The sequence below is a fragment of the Acinonyx jubatus genome, chromosome A1, assembly GCF_027475565.1.
Source record: "Acinonyx jubatus isolate Ajub_Pintada_27869175 chromosome A1, VMU_Ajub_asm_v1.0, whole genome shotgun sequence".
Classification (NCBI taxonomy): Eukaryota; Metazoa; Chordata; class Mammalia; order Carnivora; family Felidae; genus Acinonyx; species Acinonyx jubatus.
In genome coordinates this window covers 186104618-186130409 of record NC_069380.1, presented here as the reverse complement: position 1 = coordinate 186130409, position 25792 = coordinate 186104618, and the positions used below count along the sequence as shown (strand labels likewise).

Here is a 25792-nt window from a genome sequence, read left to right as displayed (position 1 = left end):
TAAATGGCTTACCTCGCATTCAGAGGGAAAAATGGAGTGGGGGCGGGGATGGGCAGGTGGAGGCAAAATTCTATACTGGAGTAACCTCGATGGCAGCTCTCATACTGAGATTCGCTGCCTTGGTTTTCTGAGCTATTTAGGCTTGCCCCTTCCCATTCCTGACGGTCCTCAATTTACCCTTACACTGGATAAAATGGGTAGAAGTTTAGGCTCCTAAAATCACTAGTGCAGGTAGCCCCTGATGCCAAGGAGGGAGTCTAAAGTCTTCAGTCATCAAAGGTCACCTTTTAGCCCTCATCCGGAACATGACACAGCCCCACGAGTCCTACGGCAGAGTCCTACGAAGGTCTCAGCACCCCCCGGGAAGCCAGCGCAACACCACTGACCCACCTCCGACTTCGGCGAAACAATACCAAAGACGTCAAATCCCTGAAGCACCCGCCAGCTCTGCGCCCACTAGAGGGCGCATGCGCAGAACGGGGGAGGGCGGGCAGCCATCCAAGGATCGTAGGTATCTGAACAGGGGGTAACTGTCTCGGAAAGGCCTGGCTCCGTCGCCAGGTGAGGAGATCCCTGATAGCAGCTATATAGGATTAGCCTCACCAAAGACAAACACGAGAAGCAACCGTCTGGTCTCCGGCGCGTTTCCGTTTCAAACTTGAACTTCCGGTTCGTTAGCCGGTTCCGGTCCGTCTTCACTTCCGGTCACCCTCTGTTCCGCCGCGGCCGGTTCTTGCGTCCACTGCTGCCGGTTCCGCCGCGCTCCAGGTGAGGGGACGCGGGGCACCTCGGTGCGTTGCCCACTGAGAGGCCGTTGGGGCCGAGGGGGCGAAGCTCAGCCCTGCTGCTGGCGCGGCGGGCCTCCCCTGCGGTCGGCCCTGGAGGGCTGGAGGCTGCTTGTGGGCGCCCTGGGCCGCGTCTGCCCTAGTCTGCGGCCCAGGCCTCCGGCCCCGGCCCGCTCGTCGCAGGGGCTGCCGCCCTCCCATCCGGCCTTGTCTATGTCGTGGGCTTCCCGTCCCCCAGTGGGTTTTGCGTCCCCAAACTTCATTCCTCCCTCCTCCGGGGTTTGTCCATCTCTCCTCCTCCTTCCTATTGAAGGCATCCCGGCCTCCGGGGTTTTTGAGTATGGACTATGCTTGTATGTTGTCCCAGGGCTGCTGCCTCTGCACTACCACGCAGTTGCTGTTGCTGTGCTGTAGGCTTGTTGAAAAGTTAACCTACTCCCAATTCCCAAGGTGTTAACTTCTGCTGCTGTTAGTTTCAAAATTCCACCTTTGCCGCATGTTAGTTGTGTGGTCTTGGACAAGTTGTTTTCTTTCTTTTTCAGTTTTTGAATCTCTATGATGAAGACAATAGTTGTTCAGGATTGTGAAGATTAAGTGATATAATTAAGTTGTTTAGCGTGCTGGCCTTGTTCTGTTATCTCCACCATTTGTCTTCCTCTCTACAGTTTACAAAGTGCCGTCAGGGTGTTATCTCATCCTTAGCACTGTTCTTGCTAAGTAGATCTTAATTACCTCATTTGGGGTCAGGAATTTTGGAACTGACTAGGCAAGTCAGTACAGTATGTTAGGCAGAAGAGCTAACCCAAACAGCTCTTCCTGACTCTAGGTTCACCCTAAAGGTGTGAACCTTACTTACTTGTTTGGGTTTAATTGACCCGCCCCCCCCCCCCCCAAATCCTTTTTCAGTTTATAAATCTGATAGGGCCTAGAAAGATACAAAGTACAGTAAAACCTTGGTTTGGGAGCATAATTCGTTCTGGAAACATGCTTGTAATCTAAAGTACTCGTATATCAAAGCAAATTTCAAGAACCATTGGCTTAGTTGTGATCATGGGATCATTTAAATGTGATCATGTAGCGTCACATACTACTATTGCAGGACATCATTCGTTTATCAAGTTAAAGTTTATTAGGAAAATTTGCACATCGTGGAGAACACTCGCACAACAAGTTACTCAGAATCCAAGGTTTTCCTGTATTAGAATTGTGTGAGAAAGGTTAAATGTGAAAACAAAATGACTCATGCGTTTGCATTGTGTTGTTCCTTTGTGAATGATCTCACTATTGAAGAAATGAAGTTGAAAAGTAGTTTTAGGGCTATGAATTTAAAAATATTAATGGTATTTGTTTTGTTATGCTTGGTCCTTTAGAGCACTTGCTAACTTGGAATTCCCACTAGTGTTATAGGTGATGTATAACATTTGTATACTACTTTATTAAGCATAAGAGCCCATGCCATTCAGCGTATTTTCTTTCTTAGCCGAGAAAATTGAGGAGTCTAGAGTATTGGCTCTCAAACTTTTAGTGTGCCTCAGAAATGGTGGGGTTGGGGGAGGCTGGGACACGGACTGTTAAAACACAAATTGCTAGGTCCTTTCTCTCCAGCCCCAATTATGTTTTTAACAAGTTACCAAGTAGGGTCATGCTGTCATTGGTCTGAGACCACACTTTGAGAATGCTGGTCTAGAGGTGACTTGTCTAAACTCATCTGGAGCTCAGGTGACCTCACTCCAAACTCTATGCTCCCCTCAACACAACATAAACTGTTAGTACTGGTTGCATTCCTAGCTCTTGTGAATTTTCATTTTTATTCCCACCTTTACAGAAAAATAGTATTTAAACCATATTTCAGTTTGGTTCAAGAGGTCTGTTTGGCGCTTTATTGACGATCATAACATTTGCTAGCAAGTTATCTCTAAAATGGATTACATTGCCCTAAATTAACACACTTTATTTAAATTTCAGTAGTGTAGGTTGTAAACATAAGAGAGTAAGTATTAAGTGAATTTATGGTGCTATCTTCTAGTGGACATGGTGAAGACAGTTTAAGTTTCTAAATTATTTTCACATGATTCAGTTTGCTGCCTTGCTGTTGGTGATAATTCAGGAAGAATGCAAGCAAATATTTCATTAAATAAGTGATAGCATTTGTAAAGACCAATATTTTTGAAATTAGGAAATTCCGTTCTCTGACCTGTGAGGGAAATGCACCTAGGAAAACTGGTAGAAAGCTTTTAGAGGGAAGAGACCTACATGTTAATGGTTGATAAGAATAGTAGCTGCTGTATAATTTTGTGTGTTTATATCTGTGTCTGTGGGTTTTGTATTTACTGATCTTTCAAGAGACACAGTTGTGATGTAGGAGAAGAAACATGAAATTTAGTCAGAAGACCTGTTGTGTTCCCACCTATGTGCCCATGAAAAGATTACATACTTCTCCGAAGTATCTTCTCCGAAGATTACTCCCCGAACTCTCATTTCCTTAATTGTAAAAGAGGGACAATTCTTATCAACCTTGTTAAATGACATTGCATGAAAACTGTACAACTTACTAAATATGAAACAAATAATGGCTGTTTGCTATTTAGCACAGTGCCTGGAATACTTCAGTTCCAGTTTTTAAGAAAATTTATTTAGCCAGTGCTTAATTTGTGTAGTGCTTACTATGTGCCAGGTCTGTGTGACTTATAAATATTAGCTAATTTAACCCTCATAAGAACCCCACAGTAGGTAGTATTATCTAGACACTAAGAGTCTGTAAACCTAGACACTAAGAGTCTGGTAACTTCCCAAAGTCAAATAGCTAGTAAGTGGGAAAGCTGGGATCTGAACCCAGGTACTCTAGAGTTTGCCCTTTTAACGACTCTCTGTACCACTTCTCAAATGTTAAATAAATATGAATGGTCCATCATGGAGAAACTTGCCTGTAGCATAAACCTGGTCAAAGAGGAAGGTATAGGTAGCGTATCATTGCAGCTTAACGGTTGGACAGGCAGAATCTGAGTGTTATGAAGTAGTAACTTAAGCCAAAAATTGGGAGGGTAGGGGAATTTTAACTTTGAATCCTAATAACTTTTGGTGTTCTGGTAGCATTTCTGTAAGGAGAAAATCTTGTTTCTCCACCATCAAGTTGTAAAGAAAGACTCAAAGTACATTGCTCCTAAAATTTAGTTACAAGTTTGGCTACATCTTTGATGTATCTATTTTAACTTATTTACTTGTATATCTCTCTCTTTTTAGGAATCTTTTTCTGAGTAAAAGCTGCTTGATCATATGTTTCAAGGATGGCTCTCCCTATCATTGTAAAATGGGGTGGACAGGAATATTCAGTGACCACACTTTCAGAAGATGATACTGTGCTAGATCTCAAGCAATTTCTTAAGACCCTTACAGGAGTGCTACCAGAACGCCAAAAGTTACTTGGACTCAAAGTTAAAGGTAATTCTCTCTTCGCTTTAAACCTCTTGCATTCATATGTTTGTGATTTTTTTATATTAGCTATTATCTTTTCTCTTTAGTAAGTCTTTCCCCTTGGAGATTTCTTTGATAAGGATATTCCTAAAATTGTTTTATAGTAAAAGTGTGAATTTTAAAAGTTACTTGAAAATACCATCACTATTAAGATTACTTTTGATTCTTCTGCCAGTTGGTGTTTGCTTGTTAAACCTTTGGCACAGAAGCCTCAGGTAAAACAGCGTAATTTCTGACATCTTTGTTCTAGCGCAGCTTTTTCATTACAGTTTGGTTCTTCTACTCTCCCTAAATTATCTTTGCTGCTTCAAAAATAATGATGATTTAAAAATTATAGGCAGTGTTCATATACAGCTTGAAAGTGTTTGTGTTTATCATATCATGGAAAGGTGAATTTTGGGTAGCAGTAAATCTTTAGTTTTATCTTAGGTGCTCAATGCTCAAGACCTTTTGGAAAACATCTTCATTTTGAATGGCAAAATATAACATGAATTTGTTTCATTTAGCTAGCTGGATAAAAGTGTTCCTCTTAGATGGAGTTGGGGAAAAACAATCTTGTGTTAGTTGTTACTTCTTAGTGTGTTAGACATTGCTAATTCAGCAGTGACAGTTTGTTAATTTAAGAAAAAAGAAACTGCTGTGGAATCTGTACCAAACCTTTTAATGTTAGGGTTTTATATAATGGGATAGTGAAACCAGCACCTGAACTTTAGTGAGAAAACAGTCATTTGCTTGTATTGTAGGCAAACCTGCAGAAAATGATGTTAAGCTTGGAGCTCTCAAACTGAAACCAAATACTAAAATCATGATGATGGGAACTCGTGAGGAGAGCTTGGTAAATGTTTACTTTTGTTACCATTTGTCCCTTTGAAGATACTATGATTTATATTACACTGTTATATCATAATTTTAATTGTGGTAAAATTGTCAGTTTAACAGTAAGTGAAAAATTAAAGCTTCCCAATGTATGTGGTATTAACTCAGCAGAAAACAAATATTAGGGAACTTGTTAGTATATAGTTAGCTGTAAGTGTAGTGCAAATGGTCAAATTTAACATGGGTAAATCTGTCCAGTGAACATATATAATGAAGTATAAAATGTGGAAATTTTCTCACAGTCTATCTTTGAAAGATTCTTGAACTCAGATTGTATCTTTTATTTGCTTTTTATGCTATGCATGCATTTGTTATGTTAAAGATAATCTGGTAAAACAAAACCATTTTTTCATCTTAATAGGAAGATGTCTTAGGTCCACCTCCAGACAATGATGATGTTGTCAACGACTTTGATATTGAAGATGAAGTAGTTGAAGTAGAAAATAGGTAAGTGCTTTTCACTATCAAAGGAAATGGGTTATAATGTGAAAAAAAAAAAGGTGAATGTTTCATCTGAATTTATTTTTCTACTAGGGAAGAAAACCTATTGAAAATTTCCCGCAGAGTGAAGGAGTACAAAGTGGAGATTTTGAATCCTCCCAGGGAAGGGAAAAAGCTTTTGGTACTAGATGTTGATTATACGTTATTTGGTAAGTCAGCTGAAATTGTGCTTCATCTTCTGTTACCCATAACAACTCTTTTTTTCCTTTTGTTTACTTTTTTCTTCCAGTATGAAATATTTGAAAGCTTTTCTTCTTATAAAAAGTAAATCATTCATTATAGAAAATTTAGAAGTTACCTGTAACCCCAAAACCCAAAGATAACTATTCTTATATTTGGTGTGTATCTTCCAGGGTGTGTTTGTATGTATATCCTTTTTACTTTTACTTGATGATATATTGAATATCGCAGTCATTCAATATACTCATTGTGAATTAAATGTATATAGTTTTTAGTCACACAGTACTGTAGTTAATGGATGCATCATAATTTAACCAAGGTATTCCTTGTTGATTAACATTTAAATTTTTATGAGGACTATTTAAAACTTGTTTTTGATATTTTATCCCTGGTTTTTCATTTAATTATGTTCAGGGCAGATTCTTGAATTTAAAATTTCTCATGTCAAAAAAAGAGAAAGAAGATGTTTATTTCATCCAAAAATATTGCTAAGAAGTGATTAGTTAACTCCTGATACAAGCATGAATTTATTTAGCTCTCATCCTAAACTTTAAGTACAGGTCATAGGTTAATGTATACTTATTTTAAAATTTGATAATTAAGTTAATTGGGCCTGTCATTTTGGAGAAATGTGATTCTATCTGGAAGGTGAATGGCTAAAAGTGAGTATAGGTGGCTCTAGTTTGCTTTCCATGTCACAAAATAACATCTATATTTTAGAGGCTATGTGAAAAATAAATTTACAGTTTACTGTATAAGCCTGAATTCTGGGTATTGCTCTTCACAAATTAAAGTCGATTAATTAAAATTAGATTGCAAGGATTTTAAATTGTGTGCTTTGAAAGACCTGTTTATCAGCCAATGTAATTCAGTCTTATGTAATTTGCATCTGAATGTTTATATTACATTTTATAAGTTTCGTTGATATCATGTACTTATCTATGATAACAAACTAATAATCATCTGTGACTGATTTTTTTTTAGACCATAGGTCTTGTGCAGAGACTGGAGTAGAATTAATGCGGCCATATCTTCACGAATTCCTCACATCTGCATATGAGGATTATGACATTGTTATTTGGTGTAAGCTATATTTTTTGTTTAGATTTCTATGGAAGTAATGTTGTTCTGTAAGTTGTTCTGCTTTATAAAGTGACTTAACATGACATCAGGTTAAATATGATACGTTTTTCATTTGCTTTATCAAATTTCTAATGAAGCATATTTAACTTTCTTGCAACACAATTTAAACTTACATTTACCATTACCATTGAAATAGTTAAATGTAGAAAGAGAGTAGATGATGCTGTCAGAACAAAAATGATCTTATTTCCGTAAGACCTCACCTTGATGAGAACTTTTCTTTCTGATCTTTACTGTAGAATCTCTGAAGACTCCAGATATTGTTGCTTTCTCCTTTATCACTGTAGTTTCAAAACAGTTGGAGAAAGATGTGTGTAGAAAAATCACAGTGATGTTCTTCAGAAGTAAAGGAATGTGAATTTACTAGGGAAATTAATAGATGGACTAAAGCAGTATTGCTTAAATTGTGGTTGGTGGCCCATTCCAGGAATTTACAGGTCCATAATAAGATCAGTTTGCTCCAAAAAGTAAATTTATTACATACTGAGCACACTGTTTAGTTCAATGGACATTTTTTTCTGGTAAGACTTTATTGCTAAGGGAAGCAGTGTGTTGATTTATATCTTACCTCTCAAACATTTAACGTTGCCTCTTGGCAAGTCATAGGCAGAAATGAGCTATCCTGATTATGAATTAAATAAAATCTCATCAGTTAAAGATGCTGCACTTAATTGTACTGGGTTTTTGATGAGTGACCACATAGTTGTTACTTCAATCTTTAAATTTCCTTTGTACTTTTCCTTTTAATCAGAGGAAATTATTAATTTCTGTTCAGTATTAATATGAGTTCATAGCCATTAAGGTTAAATACATAGTTAAATACATAATTTCTTGGCTTATAATGTACAGAGAAGAGAGCTTCCTGGGAACATATTTTTGTTCAACTGACACCTAAGATGACATTTGAGAAAAAAAGGTTTTCCTCTAAATGTTATTAAACTAGACTTAGAAATTTAGAGAACTTTTTACCATCATAGGTTTAAAATAAGTTATTTTTATAAATTATGATATTTTTGTGGCCGTATGTTGAAAAAGGCACTTTACTTTAGAGCTAAATAGAGTTTTAATTCTGACTTGGTCCTTACTTTGTGACACTGGGGAGGTCAGTTAATCTCTCTGAGCCTTAAGTTCCTTGTCTGAGAAATGAAGATAAGTAAACCTATATTACAGGGTAGTTGCAAGAATAAAAGTGTCAGTATGTCTGTCGTATAGTAATTACTTAATTGGAAACCCTTTTTATTAGCTATGAATATTTTTGTTTTCATTTGGGTATTATAGACCCAAAATAAATACTGAATTAAAAAAAAATTGTTTTTCCCTATCTTGTGATCGTTGTCATTGTAGATACATCAGTCTCTCAAATTCTAGTTCAACTGACCAGTTTTGTGTATAAGGTGATTCTTTCTGTTTTTGTATATGTGTGCAAAGATTTTTATTTTGAGAGCTCAGGTACCTCTTTTGCCTTTAAAAAATACATACATACTCATATACACACTTTAAATAATTAAACTTGTTTCCTTTTTAAGCATTTTACTTAATAAAATTTTTAAAATTAAAAAACAATTAGGTAAAATGTTTAAAATGTAGTTTAGTCTAGTAACTTGGGACCAGAAGGCATATAAAACAGGGTTGAATTTTAATATCAGTGATCTTGAGAAACTGGTTGGTGTCTCACAATGAGCAGATACGTAGATAGCATTTATTAATTTAGTTGTCTCAGACTCATTGTTAAAAGCGCCTATACTGAATAAGCACTAAGTTTCCTGGCAAAATGCTAATTTTCATCAGGCCTAGCAGTCAACTTTGGCATCAACTTTTGGCACATAACACTGATTTGCTTATATTGACATAGATACCAATGCATTGCATGGCAGTGGGAATGTGGAAATAGATTGGAGATCCAGGCACCCTATATTTAAGTTTGCATTGATAAGAAAATAGTTTTAGGGCTGTTTTTAAAAAGGAGTTTAGGTTTTAATTTATGAATTACCTAGATCCAAAATTCTTTTGAACATTGGTGACCTGTATCTTTTAGATAAGAGTTGTTAAAATTCTATTTTGTGTTGACACACTAAAAATAAGTTTACTTTTAAGAATACTTAAAATAACCATAAATATGTTAGGAATTCTTATTTGTAATGCATTTGAACTTTTAATCTTGCTTAGAAAACTTACTTATAGAGAAGAAAAAAATTTTAAATGAAGTCCAAGCTTTTCATTTGTATCATATTATCATTCTTCATATTTTAGCTGCAACAAATATGAAGTGGATTGAAGCTAAAATGAAAGTAAGTGTTAGACAATCCATTTAAGAATGTTTTCAAATTGCATTTGTCTTTTTAGAAGTTCCAAGTTGAATTGATTTCATCTCATCAGAGGGCATTTAGTAGATAAACAAATGCCATTATTAGGAATAGAGGTGTGTTCAATGGAGTACTACGTGGCAATGAGAAAGAATGAAATATGGCCCTTTGTAGCAACGTGGATGGAACTGGAGAGTGTTATGCTAAGTGAAATAAGCCATACAGAGAAAGACAGATACCATATGTGTTCACTCCTATGTGGATCCTGAGAAACTTAACAGAAACCCATGGGGGAGGGGAAGAAAAAAAAAAAAAGAGGTTAGAGTGGGAGAGAGCCAAAGCATAAGAGACTCTTAAAAAGTGAGAACAAATTGAGGGTTGATGGGGGGTGGGAGGGAGGGGAGGGTGGGTGATGGGTATTGAGGAGGGCACCTTTTGGGATGAGCACTGGGTGTTGTATGGAAACCAATTTGACAATAAATTTCATATATTGAAAAAAAAAAGGAATAGAGGTGTGTTTAAAGTCTGTTCAATAGTGGATTGTATTGAACAATTAAGTCTTTTTCAAAAAAAGTACAGCACAGCTCCCCCTTTTTTTAATCCCCCATTTACAATCCTTTTTTGCCCCTTCTTTTGCCTTGGTTGTAATACTTAAAGAAGTGATGTTCTTCTGAAATACAAAATGGGATGTAGTCTGTTTCTAGTTTAATTTCTTTGGACTCATTTATTGACTTAGTAAAATGAAACTAAAAAACTTGCTAGTTGTTGAGCAAGGTGTGGTGGCCAGTAGGGTAGAAAGTTGGCATTGTAGGAAATTGTAGCTGGAGTATTCAGAAAGCTTGGAATTTTTCATATTATTATGTTTTAACCACATGAATATTTGTATTTATAGGAGCTGGGAGTGAGCACAAATGCAAATTATAAGATTACCTTCATGTTGGACAGTGCTGCTATGATAACAGTACATACTCCAAGGAGAGGATTAATAGATGTAAGAAATCATTTTACTTCCAAGGTACCTGGGTGGCTCAGTTGGTTAATAGACTGACTCTTAGTTTCGGCTCAGGTCATGATCCCAGGGTTCAGGAGTTCAGGCCCCACATCGGGCTCCCCGCTGAAAGTGAGGAGCCTGCTTGGGATCCTCTCTCTCCCTCTTTCTTTGCCTTTCCCATGCTTGCACATTCTCTCTTTCTCTCTCAAAATAAATAAACTTAAAAAAAATCATCTTCTGTTTAAAGACTTATTTTCTAGCGTAACTTTTTTTTTTTTTTTTTAAAGATTTTATTTTTGTAACTAATCTCTACATCCATTGTGGGAATTGAACTCATAACTCTGAGATCAAGAGTTGCATGCTGTATTGACTGAGCCAACTGGGTGCCCCTCTAGCGTACTTTTTGTATTTATATTGATGGAATAAACTACAGAAAGAGTTAGGAAGTATATCTGAGAGGATAGAAAGCATCAGTTGAGTTTGACATAGGAAGATGTATGTAGGGCTAATAGATTGGAATTTTAATGATAGAATTAAGGATCTTGAGGCAGGAGTGTCAACGGTCATGGATAATTATTCCATGATGATGGCAGCACAGTGTTGCTAAAAACAGGGTAGGTGTCATCAAGGAAAACACTAGAAGCAAACCAAAACATACTCGCCCCGCGCCATATAAAATTTGATAAATAAAAACAGATACCATAATGCATGTACTTTGCTATGATGTATGTGTAGCCCTAGAGAAGAGCAACAAGACTGTCCGAAGAAAAGGTTGGGCTAAAAAGATTAGAGTTCTTTAATTTGTTTACTCATCAAGTAACCAGTCCTATTATTGAACTCCTACTAGAACATATTGTGGAAGGCACTGTTGGAGATGAGGAGACATAGTCTATAGCTTTGGGAAGCTCATGAACTAGTAGGAATTGGGGAGAACTATTAGCAAACTAGGAAAGCCTAGTGGGGACTGTATTGAAATCATTGAAATCTTATATAGGTTTATTTAAGTGATGGAGATTTATTCAATAAAGGAAATACTTCCTACATGAAGAGAAGAACATTATAATGTACTAAAATAGTACATTCATAAAATCTAAACACTAAAATGAGTTTGGGAAGTGTTAAACATAGTAGTGTTTATAATAGTTAAAAATTAGAAATAAAAATAAATCTGGTGGTTGCCAGAGAGGAGATAGGTGAGGAGATGGGTGAAATAGATGAAGGAGATTAAAAGGCACAGACTTCCAGTTATGAAATAAATAAGTCATGGAGATGAAAAGTACAGCATAGGCAATATAGTCAATAATGTTGTAACGACGTTGTATGGTGATATAGATGGTGACTGCACTTACCGTGGGGAGCACCAAGTAATGTGTAGAATTGTTGAATCACTGTGTTGTACACTTGAAACTACTAAAACACTGTATGTTAATTATACTTCAAAAAAAAGTGAATAAATCCTCAATATCCAATAGGGAATTGGGTATAAAAATTTTTGTTCATGTAATGGAATGATGTAATAGAATATTTAGTGAATGAAAAATTTTTCATGATACGTCATTAAAGTGAAAAAAATACTTAGAGGGCAGTATTTGCAGACTGTTAGAAATAGTTTTTAGCTCTTATTTGGTTCAGGTTCCCACTTAACAAAACATCTGTGAACTCAAAAGCTGTTGATGTTTATAAAAAAGACTGGAGGCAAATACAGTATTATCAGAATAGCTAATTATTATCCTTGGTAATGATTGGATTATAAGTAATTTTAACTGTTCTTGTGTGCTTTTTTGTGTTTTCATGTTTTTTTCCTATAGTCAGCAGTATTTAATTGAGAACAAAGTAGTCCATGTTTTAGGGAACAGAGTGCACTTGATGTAATTAGAAAGTGACAGCACTATTTAAGAGGATGCAGGATTTCTAACCCTGGGTGTCATAAACCAGAGCTCTTGTCCTCTTTCTTAAGTCTTTTTGTTAGCTAAGAAAATGAAGAATTAGCTTACTGGGTCAGTTCCATCTTTGTCTTGAAGTATTTGGGGGGTCTGTTTCAGTAGTAAACAAATAGTAAAAAGTAAGGCAAATAAAATTAAAGTATTTTAGATAGTAAAGTAATTTTAATATCATTCTTTGCAGTAGCTAAGACACTAAGAAAAAAAAAGTCTTTCTCCATATTAAAATATGTTCTAGAAAGTAAAAAAGAATATTTTTAAATGACAACTTTTGTCATCATTTGTATACTACCATTTAATCTCCTAATATTATTATCATAGAATCTCATATTACCATAAATGAGACTCCTGTCTTCAGCAAAAAGTACTTCTAAAAATTAATTTATTTAAAAAATTTTCTGAATGTGTATAATAAATTGATATTCAAAAATAAGAAAGTATGTAATGAAAAGTCCTCTTCCCACCTGGCCCTCTAGCCAGTTAGTCTTCTCTTCCTACATTCTTGTGTGGTTTTATAGAGAATATATGCAAGTACCAACAGATAGGAATGTGTAAGGAATTATCTTTTTGAAGACTTATTTTAAGAACTCAGAACTAGGGGTGCCTGGGTGGCTCAGTTGGTTAAGCGTCCGACTCTTGGTTTCAGCTCAGGTCATGATCTCACATTTTGTGAGTTCAAGCCCTGCATCAGGCTCCCTGCTGACAGCATGGAGTCTGCTTGGGATTATTTTTCACTCCCTATCTCTCTGCCCCTCCCCTGCTCACGCTGTCTCTGTCTCTCTCAAAAATAAATAAATAAACTTAAAAAAAAAAAAGGAACTCAGAACTAGGGGTGTCTGGGTGGTTCAGTCAGTTGACCATCTGGCTCTTGATTTTGGTTAAGGTCATGATCCCAGGGTTGTGGAATCAAGCCTCACGTCAGGTTCCATGCTGAGCGTGGAACCTGCTTAAGACGATCTTTCTCCCTCTACCCCTCTCCCCCCGGTCACGTGCTTTCTTACTCTCCTTCTGTAAAAACAACAGCTCAGAAATAAAAGCAAGAGATTACAAATTATAGTGCGTTTGAAGTTAAGCAGTTGCCCTAGAAGTTGTGCACCTGTGCCACTAAATTAAAGGCAGAATCAATTTTCTTTCCTCTACAAAATATTTAAGTTCTGTATTAATAGAGCCAGGTACATTGTTTATTATTAAGGTTTTCTAATTTTGAAAACAGACCCCATGTGACATTCAGGCTCTGAGGGGCACGTATTAGCTCAGGAAGTCATGTGACTACTCAGACAATTACTTCGGATTCTTTTTAAATAATTACCCCTCCTTTGACCTCCAATGTTCACATTAAAATTATGGAAAGTCTTACAGTGAGTTTAGTCAGGTAGACATGAACAGACCTTTCAGATGTTAACATTGTGAGATCCATTGTGTTTTAAAATGTGTTGCATCTCAGCTGTGATCCTTTCACATAGCCAGCCCTCAGCGTCCTACAGGAGAAAGCGAGTGCTCTGATGCAGTTCTGCAGGGCATTTTGAGGTATCTCTGCTTTTAAGAAAGGATGAACTACTGATAAAATTGAGTTAAATCTAAACTTTTATTCTAAGGTAAAGCCTCTTGGTGTCATATGGGGAAAGTTTTCGGAGTTTTACAGCAAAAAAAACACTATTATGTTTGATGACATTGGAAGAAATTTTCTAATGAACCCACAGAATGGATTAAAGGTAAGACATAATTTTACTTATTATGCTTATGTAATCTGGAATTTGTGGTAGAACTTTAGCACTGTTGAGTTTCATAAATTTTCAGAAGTCCTATATTATGGTCACAGGCAAGAAAGCTTACATATTTAGAAAAATTCATCTACAGTTGAACATTCTGTTTCCCACATTGATATCTTCTTAGTTTGCCAATTTATCCAGGTGTTTTTAATCAGCTTTGTGGAGCAACATACGGGCTTTTGTTGACTTTTAGCATCATAAATGAAAGCATCAGACATTTTATTAGCGATACAAATCTTAGAATTTCTGATGTTAGTTGATGTTAGCTTGAAAGCTGGCAGTAAAAGCTTATTTTTTCCTGTTTAAACTGAAACTAAGGGTTTTGAAAATTCATACAGGAAAAGTAGAGATCTTAAGAGTTATAAAATGCCAGAGCTAGGAATCTCAATCATTTTGTCTATCTTCTTAACTTTATGTAAACAATCGGAGGATCAGAAAATTTGTAACTTGCCCAAAGTTATGTATGTGACTGGTTAATGACAGAATTTGAGTTGGAGTCTAAGTGACTTGATTCCTAAGCCAGTGATTTTAGCATGAAGTCAGATGCAGTTTTGTAGATATGATGGTAACATTTAATCCTGGTGGCAGCATAACATTGGTAAGGGAAAAATTTGAAACTTTACATTTCTGGTACCTATGGTTGCCTGAATGTCAGTACGATGTGAAAATGGAAAAGATAGCTTCATATTATACTAATACAAGTGGAATCTCAATCTGAAATGGAAATATGAACCCTAAGATATTTTTATTCTCAGTCCTGAACCTTTCCACAAGTTGGGTTCTTGATAACTTTAAAAGAGAAAACTTAGAAGAAAGTACATTTTTTAAGCTTTCCTTATAGACTCTGGATGTACTCTTTAGTGTATGAGGATAACTGAGAGACAGAATGCTGATCTCAGTAGTGAGTTGCAGCAATTATATAAGCTATTGACTTGGATGAAAAGTACTTGAGGTAGATTGGTGGTTATGTTCCTCTTTAAAAATGGTGTCTGTTTGAGGCTTTGGAAGAAGTGTTTTTCTTGTGCGTAGTTTACCAGCTGTTGTACAGAAATAAATTCGTGAGGAAAGATTCATTTGATCTAAACCAAATGAAACTAGTGGTTAATACCTGCTCAGGACAGGAAGTGGAGTCATCATGATGTTCAAGGAGTGATTTTTGAGGAAAGCTTTAACTTAAAAAAATTACATAATCCTTAGTTTCATGTGTGTTTAGAAGAAACTTTATTTTTCCAGCCCACATTTGGGCCCTACTTATCTCTGGATGCAAAGATGATATAAACTTCTAGTTCTTCATGTTAGTTTAGAGCAGGATTATTATTATTTTTTTAAACAAGGTACTTTGTAGAATCACTGAATGAATTCCTAAAAATACCTAAGTCTCCAAACTGCCCAAATTTTAATTCAGGAGAGATATTTTTAAACATTCTATAGGTAATCTCTCACATGTCTCCTTTTGAAAACCTCTTATAAGAAGGTAATTATTAATGATCTGCCCACATTGACATAGAAGCCGTTTTGAAATTGAGAAATATTCTTACTGTGTTTTGTTGTCATGGTTTCATAATGCTCTTGATAGAAGTCTCAAAAAAGATTTCACAGAGATCTTAAAGACTGCTTCTTTTTAAAAGAGCAAACTTATAATATAAGCTTGCCAATCTTAAGGTTTGACATGGGATATGGAAGGCATTGTGAATTATGAATAAATACAGTACTGAACTAACAAAACTTGAGTTTTGGTCATCGATAAATCAGTACTCTGAAAACTTCATATTGTTATTTGTACAAGGAAATGATAATACAAGAAAATGCAGATAATCTAGACCATCTTAAGTTCCTAAAAATGTTTCTTTGATATGAGACTGTAGTGGTCACATATGTTGCCTGTCCTGTTAGTGAGATCATTTTTGAAGAATGGTACAAAAAGAAATGATTATGCTAGATCAAGTGAAGTTGGGTGGATAATAGACTTTTTTTGCACTTAACTAGTTTAACTTTTGGATCCAGAGTCATAGGAGTATTTTAGTTTTGCTGTTTAATAGTGCTTAAGACTAAATGTTTAGAAAGTCAACCTAACTTAGCAGGACCTTGGTAAATCTTATTTACCAGCCACAGAAACTGTACTTTGTCTTTAGTCAAAATCCCTTCCTTCTGTTAAACTAGGAATCACATTGGCACATTGTATGTTAATAGTTTAAAAGTTAGCATGTTATCTTTTTTTACTTGAATGAAGGAATACTTTGAAACATTATAATATTGCCCAAGATTATGTAGAAACTCCTTTCATCACATCCTGATATCATGCCTCTTTACTCCCAGCCCCAGGGCTTAAGCAAGGTCTGATTCTTGAAGAGAATCTTCCTGATCTCCTACATGCATAGCTGCTGCTGTGAGACAGCACTGCCCACTCTACCTGTTTGGGGGCAGAATCTACAACTGCCTCCATCTGTGCAGACTCCCCCTGACAGCTCTGATTGGTGCCCTCAAAGTTGTGGAAGCCTAACTGACTAATGGGGGTCCTGACACCAAGCTGTTCTGATGCGAGTAGAACATAGGGAAAATTTTCTTCTGACCATTTCAAGCTGGTGGTGTGTTTTTCCAATAACAGAGAAGAAAAGTATATATATATCTATATCTATATATATATATATATATACTTTTATATATATAGATATATATATACTTTTCTATATATATAGATAGATATATATATACTTTTCTATATATATATAGATATATAGATATATATAAAATATTTAAGACCTTTCCTATTCTTGATAGGGTATTGACTTCTTTGGGTTCATTGTACTTAACAGGGGACAGAACTAAATGTCCTCTGTTTTTCAGTTTACTATGTAAAATTAATAACTAATAAGCAGTTTGCATTTTCTCTAAATCATGATAAGGATATATTAATACTTTACTAAGTGTGATTTATTCAGTTCTCCTTATATGTGTGTTTTAAGAATATGATTTTAAAAAAGTTTTTTATAAAATGGAAAAATCCAAATATAAATAGAACTATATAGGATTATATAATGAACTTCTGTGTTTGCATGATTCAGTTTAAACAACTTATTAATTCTTAGATGATTGTTCGCTCTGTACCCAACCTACTTCCCTCTCTGTAATTAAAGCAAATCCCAGACATACCGTTTCATCTAAAATTAATTAAAAATTGTTGAAAGGTTGTCTTGAGTTTTATAAAGATATTTGAACTGATAACCTAAAAAGACAAAACTCTTTATTGGAACTGTGACAAAGAAAAGTGCATAAAATTTATAATTTAACAAATAGATACAAAGATAACACATGTAATTACCACCAAGTCAAGATAGAAATATCCCTTACTAGTTAACAATTCTCTACCCTATCTACCATCCTGACTTTCATGCTTTTGAAATGAATGCTTTTCATCATAAAATATATCAACCTTAAAAATCTGGAAAATATGACTTCTTTTTATGGGAAAACTCTTGCAGAGCTAAAAGTACTTTTACGGGGACTTTAATGATAAAAATACTTGCGGTAAAACGAGAGAAAATATATAAATATATAATAGCTATGTAAAATTTTATAGAAAAACACGGAAATGGAAATCATCATTGTTAAAATTTATTTCACTCCCCTGTTAGATCAAGCTTGTATTTGGATTAACATTTTATGAGTTAGGTGGCATGAATTAATTGGTACGAAGCAGCTGGATTGATAGAAGAGGAAAAAGTCTGGCAGTTTTACAGAGTAGAGAAGCCACGTAGAGTTCAAGTGCCGTAAGAAAGCTGGTGTTGCCAGGTTCAGACTGAAAAGGTAACGTAAGGTAAATGAGGTGGAAGAACTCTTAACTTGCATTAGGAACATTATAGCATGACTGTCAGTTTATTACACTGAGACAGTGCAAAAGTCCTCTTAGTGATATTTTAATCTCATTACTGAATCCTAATGAGAGGGTAGGGTAGATTTGTGCCAGTTTCCTTATTGTAATTTGAAGTGTTGGATGTTTGCTTCCTAACAGATAAGACCTTTTATGAAAGCGCACCTAAATCGAGATAAAGACAAGGAACTTTTAAAATTAACTCAGTACCTCAAGGAAATAGCAAAATTAGATGACTTTTTGGACCTAAATCACAAATATTGGGAAAGGTAAGTGCTAATTTCTTATTCATTTCCTATTTACATTAATGAATGAAAAAATTATCTGGTGACCCTCGTATACACATAATTCTGAATTTTATTTAAGATGCGTGAATTCTAAAACTGTTTTCTAATCCAGTGACATCCCCCCCAAAAGTATTTTTCCTTTTCATCTTAACCTCTAACTTGTTCATAAACCCACATCTCTTAGGGTCTTTAATACTTCTAGGAGAGAGGATTTGAGATTGGTACACATCTGTGATGCTACTTGGAAATTAATTCTGTGACGCTAGATAGGTCACCCTTTTATAAATCATACGAGAATGTAGTCCCTGTTCTTATATGTAAAATAAAGTCAGGATAAAATAAAACACACTAAAATTTTTTTTTGTTAAAAATCACTCTGCAAGTAATTGCTCTGTATAGCAGAAAAATTTGAAAACTTTAATCCAGTAGAGAAACAATTACTTAATGATTTTCTTTTCTAAAGAGAACCACAGTTACCATCTTGATTTATGATCTTCTAGCCTTTTTTCTAAGCACAAACATATCTACATAAGCACAAATCTACATATAGACTGCATATAAACATCAAGATAATGAACCAGGGATAACTTCTGGAGAAGTGGACAGGATTATGTGTACTGCAAGTAATTTTTTGGAATTAGATCTTTAAAAGATCTGGTTGCATAAATACAGCAACAAAAGAAACCATTCATGTAATAGGCTAAAATATGCTAAACAGGAATAAATTCTAAAAGAAAGCTCTTTCTTTTGTGGGTTCAAGTGCTTCAAGCCCTGCATTGGGCTCTGTGCTGACATATAGCTTCTTATTAGATGATTCTCATAATTCTATTAGGAAGATAAAGCAGGCATTTTTATTCTCATCTCCAAATTACAGATGGTGTAACTAAGGAATGGAGATAATAAATGCTACAAATTGAGCACGTTTTGCACCATAAAAACTTGTCCAGGTCTTCTTGGGGCATCTTGACTCAGTTGGTTAAGCATCCAACTTCAGCTTAGGTCATGATCTCATGGTTCTTGAGTCTGAGCCTTGCATTGGGCTTGCTGCTGTCAGCACAGAGCTTGCTTTGGATCCTCTGTCCCTGCCTCTCTCTGCCCCTCCCTCCCTCCCTCTTTCTCTCCCTCTCAAAAATAAATATTCAAAACAAAACAAAACAAAAAGACTTGTCCAGGTCTTCTGATTTTAAGAACTCTTTCCCACCCAATACTACTAAGTATAGTAATTTATACATGTGAGAAATAGAGATAAAACTTTGAATTTAATGGTAGATTCCTATAAAATAATGTGAAGGAAAAATTGTTTACTTAGTAAATTAACATCTTCACATCTTTACACTCTTGATCAGAGTCTTTTAGTATCTGTGGTCCACAGTCTTTACTCAAGAAAAATAAGGTCTTTAAATGAGTGTGAAATTCTTTATGAAAATTGCAATGTTAGTTAATATATCACTTTCACTTTAGGAAGTCATACACTACGAAGGGAGAGAGTGCAGTCTCAGAGTCTTGTTTTGAATATAAGCTCTGCCACTTTCTAGTTTGTTGAACTTGGGCAAATTGCTTACCCTTTTCATGTCTGTAAAATAGGAATACATTCTAAAAGAAAGCTCTTTTGGCCTGCCTGGGTGGCTCAGTCAGTTAAGTGTTTAGCTCTTGGTTTTGGCTCAGGTCATGATCTCCTTGTTCGTGGGTTCAAGCCTCGCTTTGGGCTCCCTGCTGACAATGCAGAGCTTGCTTGGGATTCTCTCTCTCTCTCTCTCTCTCTCTCTCTGCCCCTCCCCTGCTTGTGCTCTCTCTGTCTCTGTCTCTCTCTCAAAATAAATAAAAGCTCTTCATTGAGCTGTTGTGAGGACTAAACGAATTAATACCTGTACTTAAAACATTGCCGGGGGGGGGGGGGGGGGGCACCTGCGTGGCTCAGTGGGTTAAGTGTCCACCTCTTGATTTCGCCTCAGGTGGTTCATGGTATCAAGCTCCGAATCAGGCTCTGAGCTGACAGCTGGAGCCTGTTTGGGATTCTCTCTCCCTCCCCCTCTGTCTCTTCCCTGCTCATTCTCTCTCTCTCTCTTTCTCTCTCTCTACAACAACAAAACCCCAACCAAACAAAACCAGTGGATGGCACATAAACAGTCAACAGGTATTAGTGATTATTAACAATTATTACTCATCTGGAAAAGTTTTGTTATTAAAATTAACTGCTTCCTTTGGGAGGAGTTAGATTTTTATTGTGAATTTATTGTGATACAGGGTAGACATCTTTATTTTATTTCTTGCAGGTATCTGTCAAAGAAGCAAGGACAGTAGTTACCAGTTACATGAGCAGTTACCGAGGATACTTGAGATCACGAACTTCTTGCTTTTCTGCTAGAAATCATTATGATAGTGCTGGACACTGCAGCGAATATCAGACTGCTTATACTTGGTCTTCCAGTTTTTTTGTAAATTTAATTTTATATTTTTTGAAGATCATAGCAATACGCTTAAAAAATCCTTTTCCCCCTATATGAATATACTGTTACTCTTGAAAAATATTTTCTCCAGCATTGAGTACTGAGTTTTTTTCCCCACACACACAAAAAAGTGGACAAAAATATATACTCAACAGTGTCATTTTGTGGCTTTGGAAACAAGTTATGTTTTGCGTTTTGTCTCATTGTGCTGTTGTCTAACTAAATCTGAGGCCAAACCCATGTTGAAGCTACTGCTTTTCCCTTTAAAACCAAAAAAAAAAAAAAAAAAAAAAAAAGTTTTTGCGTAAGGAACCTAGTTTGGTATGCTTAAAATCACTGAGAGTTTTTTTTTTTTTATTCCTTTGTTGTAGACACAATTTCTCTTCTTACTGTGCACTATTTACATCTCTACACTTTGATCTGTCTCAGTTTGGTCTATATGTATGTCTGTGTTCTTTGAGTAAAACTGGAAAACATCAGCTGTGATACAAGTATGTCTCATAGTATGAGAAATAGAAAACATAAGACTGAAGAATAAAACTAAGGAACAAAAGTGTCTTTTTGGTGGCTCAGTAGAAGCACTTCTGCCTAAAACCATTGTCATAAAAGCAATTAAAGGCAATACATTTTTAAGTGGGACATATCACTGGGGTTCAGCCCTAAAAAGCATGAACAAAAAGTTTTTGTTCTGTTCCAGCTGTATATTGTCAAATGCAAACACTTTCAGTGAAAATATTTAGCCATAAGATTAAAAAAAAAATTATTTGCAATGCCTAAGCCCGCAGATATGTAATGTGACCACTGTTTGTGTTGACAGTATTGCTTTATACAGATCTTGTATTTGAAAGGAATCCGGTCCTTTCAAATAAACATGGTGTATATTGTTCTTACGGGACTATTTCGGTGGTGTAAATAATAAATACTTTTTCTTAAAACATTGGTTTTGGTCTGTACTACCCCAAATATTTTGCCTCTTTGTGGAATCACAAAACGAAACAAACATTAGGTTCAGGCAACGGCCTCTTGAAAAACACTAAACATGTATGGTTTAAAAGTGTGTATATCACTATTCATGCATTCAGAATTGGTTTTAGCAGCTAATGAGATATGTTAAATCACTTAATTCTACAAACTACCATGTTTTCAGGAAGATAAGCTGTTTTCTTTGTGACAGGTTATTATAAAGCTACATAGTGTGGAAGTGTTAGAGAACTCTTAAATAATTAAAATGATTCAATTAAAAACATCTTTCTAAATTGTGAGGCTAAATTTAAATAAGGATGGAGTAGCAGTTTTTGAATATTCATTTCACTGGGGCATTTTCCCCTTGTAAGAGGTGGTTTATTGTTCCAAAATAGGCATGGAAAGGGCTTAATCTTTTTAAGAAAACTGAACACTTAAAACTGTTCAGTTCAATAAAGAAGAGACATTTTCTGAATCAATATAAAATACAAAAATGAGCAAGCCTCAGAAAGCAAAGTAGGATTTTTAAGAAACGTTTTCTGCCGTTAGGTGGTGCCCAAACCAAAGTTTATTAGCCAGTATGCTAAATTTAGCAATTCTGGGAGAACATTGTTCCTGTCAGCTTACTGAGATCACATGTTTGTGTGATTAATACATTCATAGAATATTAGACTTTTACTTTGTCTTCTGCATCTCATGTCTTCTTGAACAGATTTTTCTCTCGATCTCCACGTATGTGGCTCACACAACAGAACCAGGAGATGACTTAATTCAGATACATATGCTGATGAAATAGCAAGTTAGTTTTATGATAGAGCTGTTCCAAACTTTGAAGCAATTGATTCTTGATAAAATATATTTAATCTAAAAACTGCAGAACATCATTAAACCTTTGATTCAAAGAGAGCACTTTGAGATCTAGTAGCCCCTCAGGTCCTGCATGAAGATGACTTATTGGACTAATGATACCTATAGGAGTTACTTTTAATGGCAAAGAATAAATGGGTCATTACGGTGGGCAACTGAGATGTGCTTTATTCACAGAAAGTAAAATAATTGTCAGTTTTGTGGAGGAGGTGGAGCTGTGCAGGGAGAGGGACTGGGAAAGAATGATATGGGAAAAATAAGAAAATGCAAATTACTTAGAGTATAGTTTGATTTCTAAATGACAGTTGGTTGCCAAGAATAATAATAAAACGTGAATAGTGAATAAACTGGTTGAGGGTTTTTCTCATTCCAAGTAATCAACAGAACTTTCAAGAAAGAATTGTTACAGTTTCTCCTAAGGTATTTATACGTCAAAATTTATTCTTACTAACTAGAATAGCAGCTCAAGAGGTGTCTCTAGGGATTAAACACTTAGATATTTATGTAAGGATATACTAGTTTTTGGAATTGCTTTGGAGAAGCTGTGTCAGTTTTGATGGGAATGCTAAGTAGTTACAGCTTAAGGAAAAATCCTTGAAGATTAGCTTGACAGATTTATCAAAGACTTATGAGAAATTAATGCATGATAAGAACTAGAACAGAAATATCAGACATCCTGTGGGTTTAAAAAAGGCCATCAATTACCTAATGTCAATGAGGTTCCATGTAGAATATAAAATCTTACAAATCTCTTGACACTAAAGATTTTTTAAAAACTCTGAAAGTAAGCAAGCACTTCTTAAATGCTGCTAAAAAGTTATTTCCTGATATAAAGCATTATTTGTTAAAACCTGATTTCCTCATGAAAAGCTTTAAAAGTTCAACCTATGGTTTATAAAACCATGTATAAACAGTGGCAATAATCATTAAAAATATAAAAGCCAGATTGCTTAAGCATTAGTGATATTTCCATTAGTCAATAGGGCTACAACAAACAAGTTAGATTGTGTATGTGTGCACTTTGTGATACTAGAGGCCAAACTGGTGACTTTTCAGGAACACACAGATTATTAAAATGAAGTAAACCATTGAATACAAATCTCTCTTAATCCTATTACAAGCTATTAATTCCTTGCAGCATTTTTGATTGCTATCACTTTTTGTTGCTTAATATGTAGGAACAGTTATGGTTTCCCAAATGAGGCCTTAGGGAAAAAAGGCAAGAGATTTGTCAGAATAACACTTGGCTAGAATCCCTCCTTACTAACAGTGAGACCTTGCTCAAGTCTTAACTCTTTGAACTTGGGTTTCCTCCTCAAAAAAGTACTAATAACACTTCTCTTTCCCATAGTCCGTTGCAAAGGTCACATGAGACAATTCATGTGGAAGTTCTTTGAAGCAACTAAAGCTATGTAAATGTTAGATGTTACTAAAAGTGGTTCAGAAGGTGTGGCTCTGAGCTGTATCATTCTTGAAATTATAATTAGAGTGTAGAATTAAAAGGAAAACTTTCTGTAATTGCGCATATGTTTTACAAATATCACCTTGGTTTTCTGAGAGTTCTAAACAGTCAAGGAAAGTAGAATGAGGACGTACTTCTTACGGTCTAGGTGTTTTTGTAAGTACCCAGCTGCTTTTAGTAATCGTCCAGACTGAAAGATCTGCCGACTCCACTCCTAACCCCCCAAAGTACATATGTTTAAAACTTTAGCAGCATTATAACATATCTTTATATAGTGGAATATTAACATTATTTTAATCTTTTAACTTTGGAAATGCTATTCCCAGACAGAAGCTAGCTAGTTTTGCTATGCATGTAAAAAAATTAAAAATTACTCCAAAGCAATGAGAATTTTTTCTTTATTGCAGTTATAAAGATATACTAAAGTAGATACTAATTTTTCCCTGGCAGGCTTGGCAGAATAAACTGTCTATGCGGGAAACAGCCAGTCAACATCTAATGTACATTTGTTAGTACCTACTATGTGTCTCAGGCATTGTTCTTCAGAGGTAAACACAAGAAGAGTCTCTCCCCTCACAGAATTTATGTTTGAGTAAAGGAAACAATAAAGAAAAAAACCAATATGATAATTTTCAAAGAGTAAGAAGTGCGATGAAAACCTAGTATGATGAAAAGTGGAATTGAGCGGTGGTGGTTGGCAATAGCATGGGCCAGAGTGGGAAGACCTGAATAAGAGGCATCACTCAGAATATTATGGAGAAGAGCAGTGTGGGCAGAGCTAGAAGCATGTGCAAGACCTGAAGGCAGGAACAAGATAGGCAGGCTCAGGGATTAGTGGCAGGGAAGTGGTAGCTGGTGGGAAATGAGGATGGAGAGTAGGCAGAGTCCATGGGATAGGATTTTGCAAGTCACAGTAAGTAATCTGGTGAATTCTACGTGAAATGGGGGAGCCAGTGGAGGATTTTGAGTAGGGGAATGATAATTTTTTCATAGCCTTATTGAGATAAAATTTACAAACTCTAAAATTCACCCATTTGAAGTGTGCATTTCAATGGTTTTAGTATATTTACAGAATTGTTCAGCCATCACCATGATCGAATTTTAGAATCTTATTTGTTTTTAAAAAGATCATTCTGGCTCTGGTGTGGAGAATGGATTATAGAGGGGGCGAAAGTAGAAAGGAGGAGATCAGTGAGGAGGTTACTGTTATTATTCCAGATGGGAGGTTTCGAAAGTGACCAAGGGAAAGTTTGCACTCCTTCACTCCTTCACTACATCACTTCTGAACTGCCTATTGAGGGGCACCTGGGTGGCTCATTTGGTTAAGTGTCCAACTCTTGGTTTCCGCTCAGGTCATGAACGATTTGTGATTCAAGTCCCACATCGGGCTCTGCTGTGATAGCACAGACCCTGCTTGGGATTCTCTCTCTCCCTCTCTCTCTGCCCCTCCCCTGCTCACTCTCTCTCTCAAAATAAATAACAACTAAAAACATAAATAAATAAATGCTTGAATTACCTATCAAGCCCCTGTGATGTGCTAGGTACTATTTGAGGTGCCAGGTCTCCAGTGGGGAGTAAGGCAGATGTGATCCCTGCTCTGGAGAAGCAGCTGTGGGACTGAGTGTGGCAAACTCAGCCCTCTGGGGTTCACCCATTGCTAAGGTATTTAATTTGAAGAATAGAGAACTCAACATATGAAAGTCAACATATAAAGAACCCTTCTCACTCCGCCTACACCCACAGTGAAACAGCCGTCTGGGATTCCAGCTGGCATTGCTGTCCAGAGGCTGGACACGTGGTGAAGTGTCCAGCATGAGCATGCATGGCCTGTGACAGTGTGGAGGGGAGCAGTCAGGGAGAAAGATCAAAGACCCCTCTCCTTTTCTCTGGGGGGTGTTGTAGGGAGTGTAGAACATCCTTCTAGCTATTTCATACATGG

General features: G+C 36.0%; 1 protein-coding gene across 3 annotated transcripts; it reads left to right on the top strand.

Moving 5' to 3' along the window:
- Positions 1-474: 474 nt before the first annotated feature.
- On the top strand, positions 475-21496 carry UBLCP1 (ubiquitin like domain containing CTD phosphatase 1). Of its 3 annotated transcripts, XM_027033337.2 has the most exons (11): positions 485-768; positions 4026-4223; positions 5000-5091; positions 5494-5579; positions 5667-5782; positions 6798-6896; positions 9207-9244; positions 10152-10250; positions 13786-13902; positions 17969-18096; positions 20388-21496. In XM_027033337.2, the coding sequence occupies exons 2-11, from the start codon at positions 4070-4072 to the stop codon at positions 20413-20415; spliced, it is 957 nt and encodes a 318-aa protein (XP_026889138.1). In that variant the 5' UTR covers positions 485-768; positions 4026-4069; the 3' UTR covers positions 20416-21496. The 3 variants fall into 3 exon arrangements, with proteins under 3 accessions (XP_053055596.1, XP_026889149.1, XP_026889138.1); XM_027033348.2 differs by lacking the exons at positions 17969-18096; positions 20388-21496 and adding an exon at positions 16276-16565 and having other exon boundaries at positions 481-768; XM_053199621.1 differs by lacking the exons at positions 13786-13902; positions 17969-18096; positions 20388-21496 and adding an exon at positions 10326-10550 and having other exon boundaries at positions 475-768.
- Positions 21497-25792: the final 4296 nt, after the last annotated feature.

Coding starts and splice junctions, on each gene's coding strand:
- UBLCP1 (XM_027033337.2), top strand. CDS start 4,070: ATGGCTCTCCCTATCATTGTAAAATGGGGTGGACAGGAATATTCAGTG. Junction 4,224..4,999: donor ACTTGGACTCAAAGTTAAAG/GTAATTCTCTCT, acceptor CTTGTATTGTAG/GCAAACCTGCAGAAAATGAT. Junction 6,897..9,206: donor TTATGACATTGTTATTTGGT/GTAAGCTATATT, acceptor TTCATATTTTAG/CTGCAACAAATATGAAGTGG.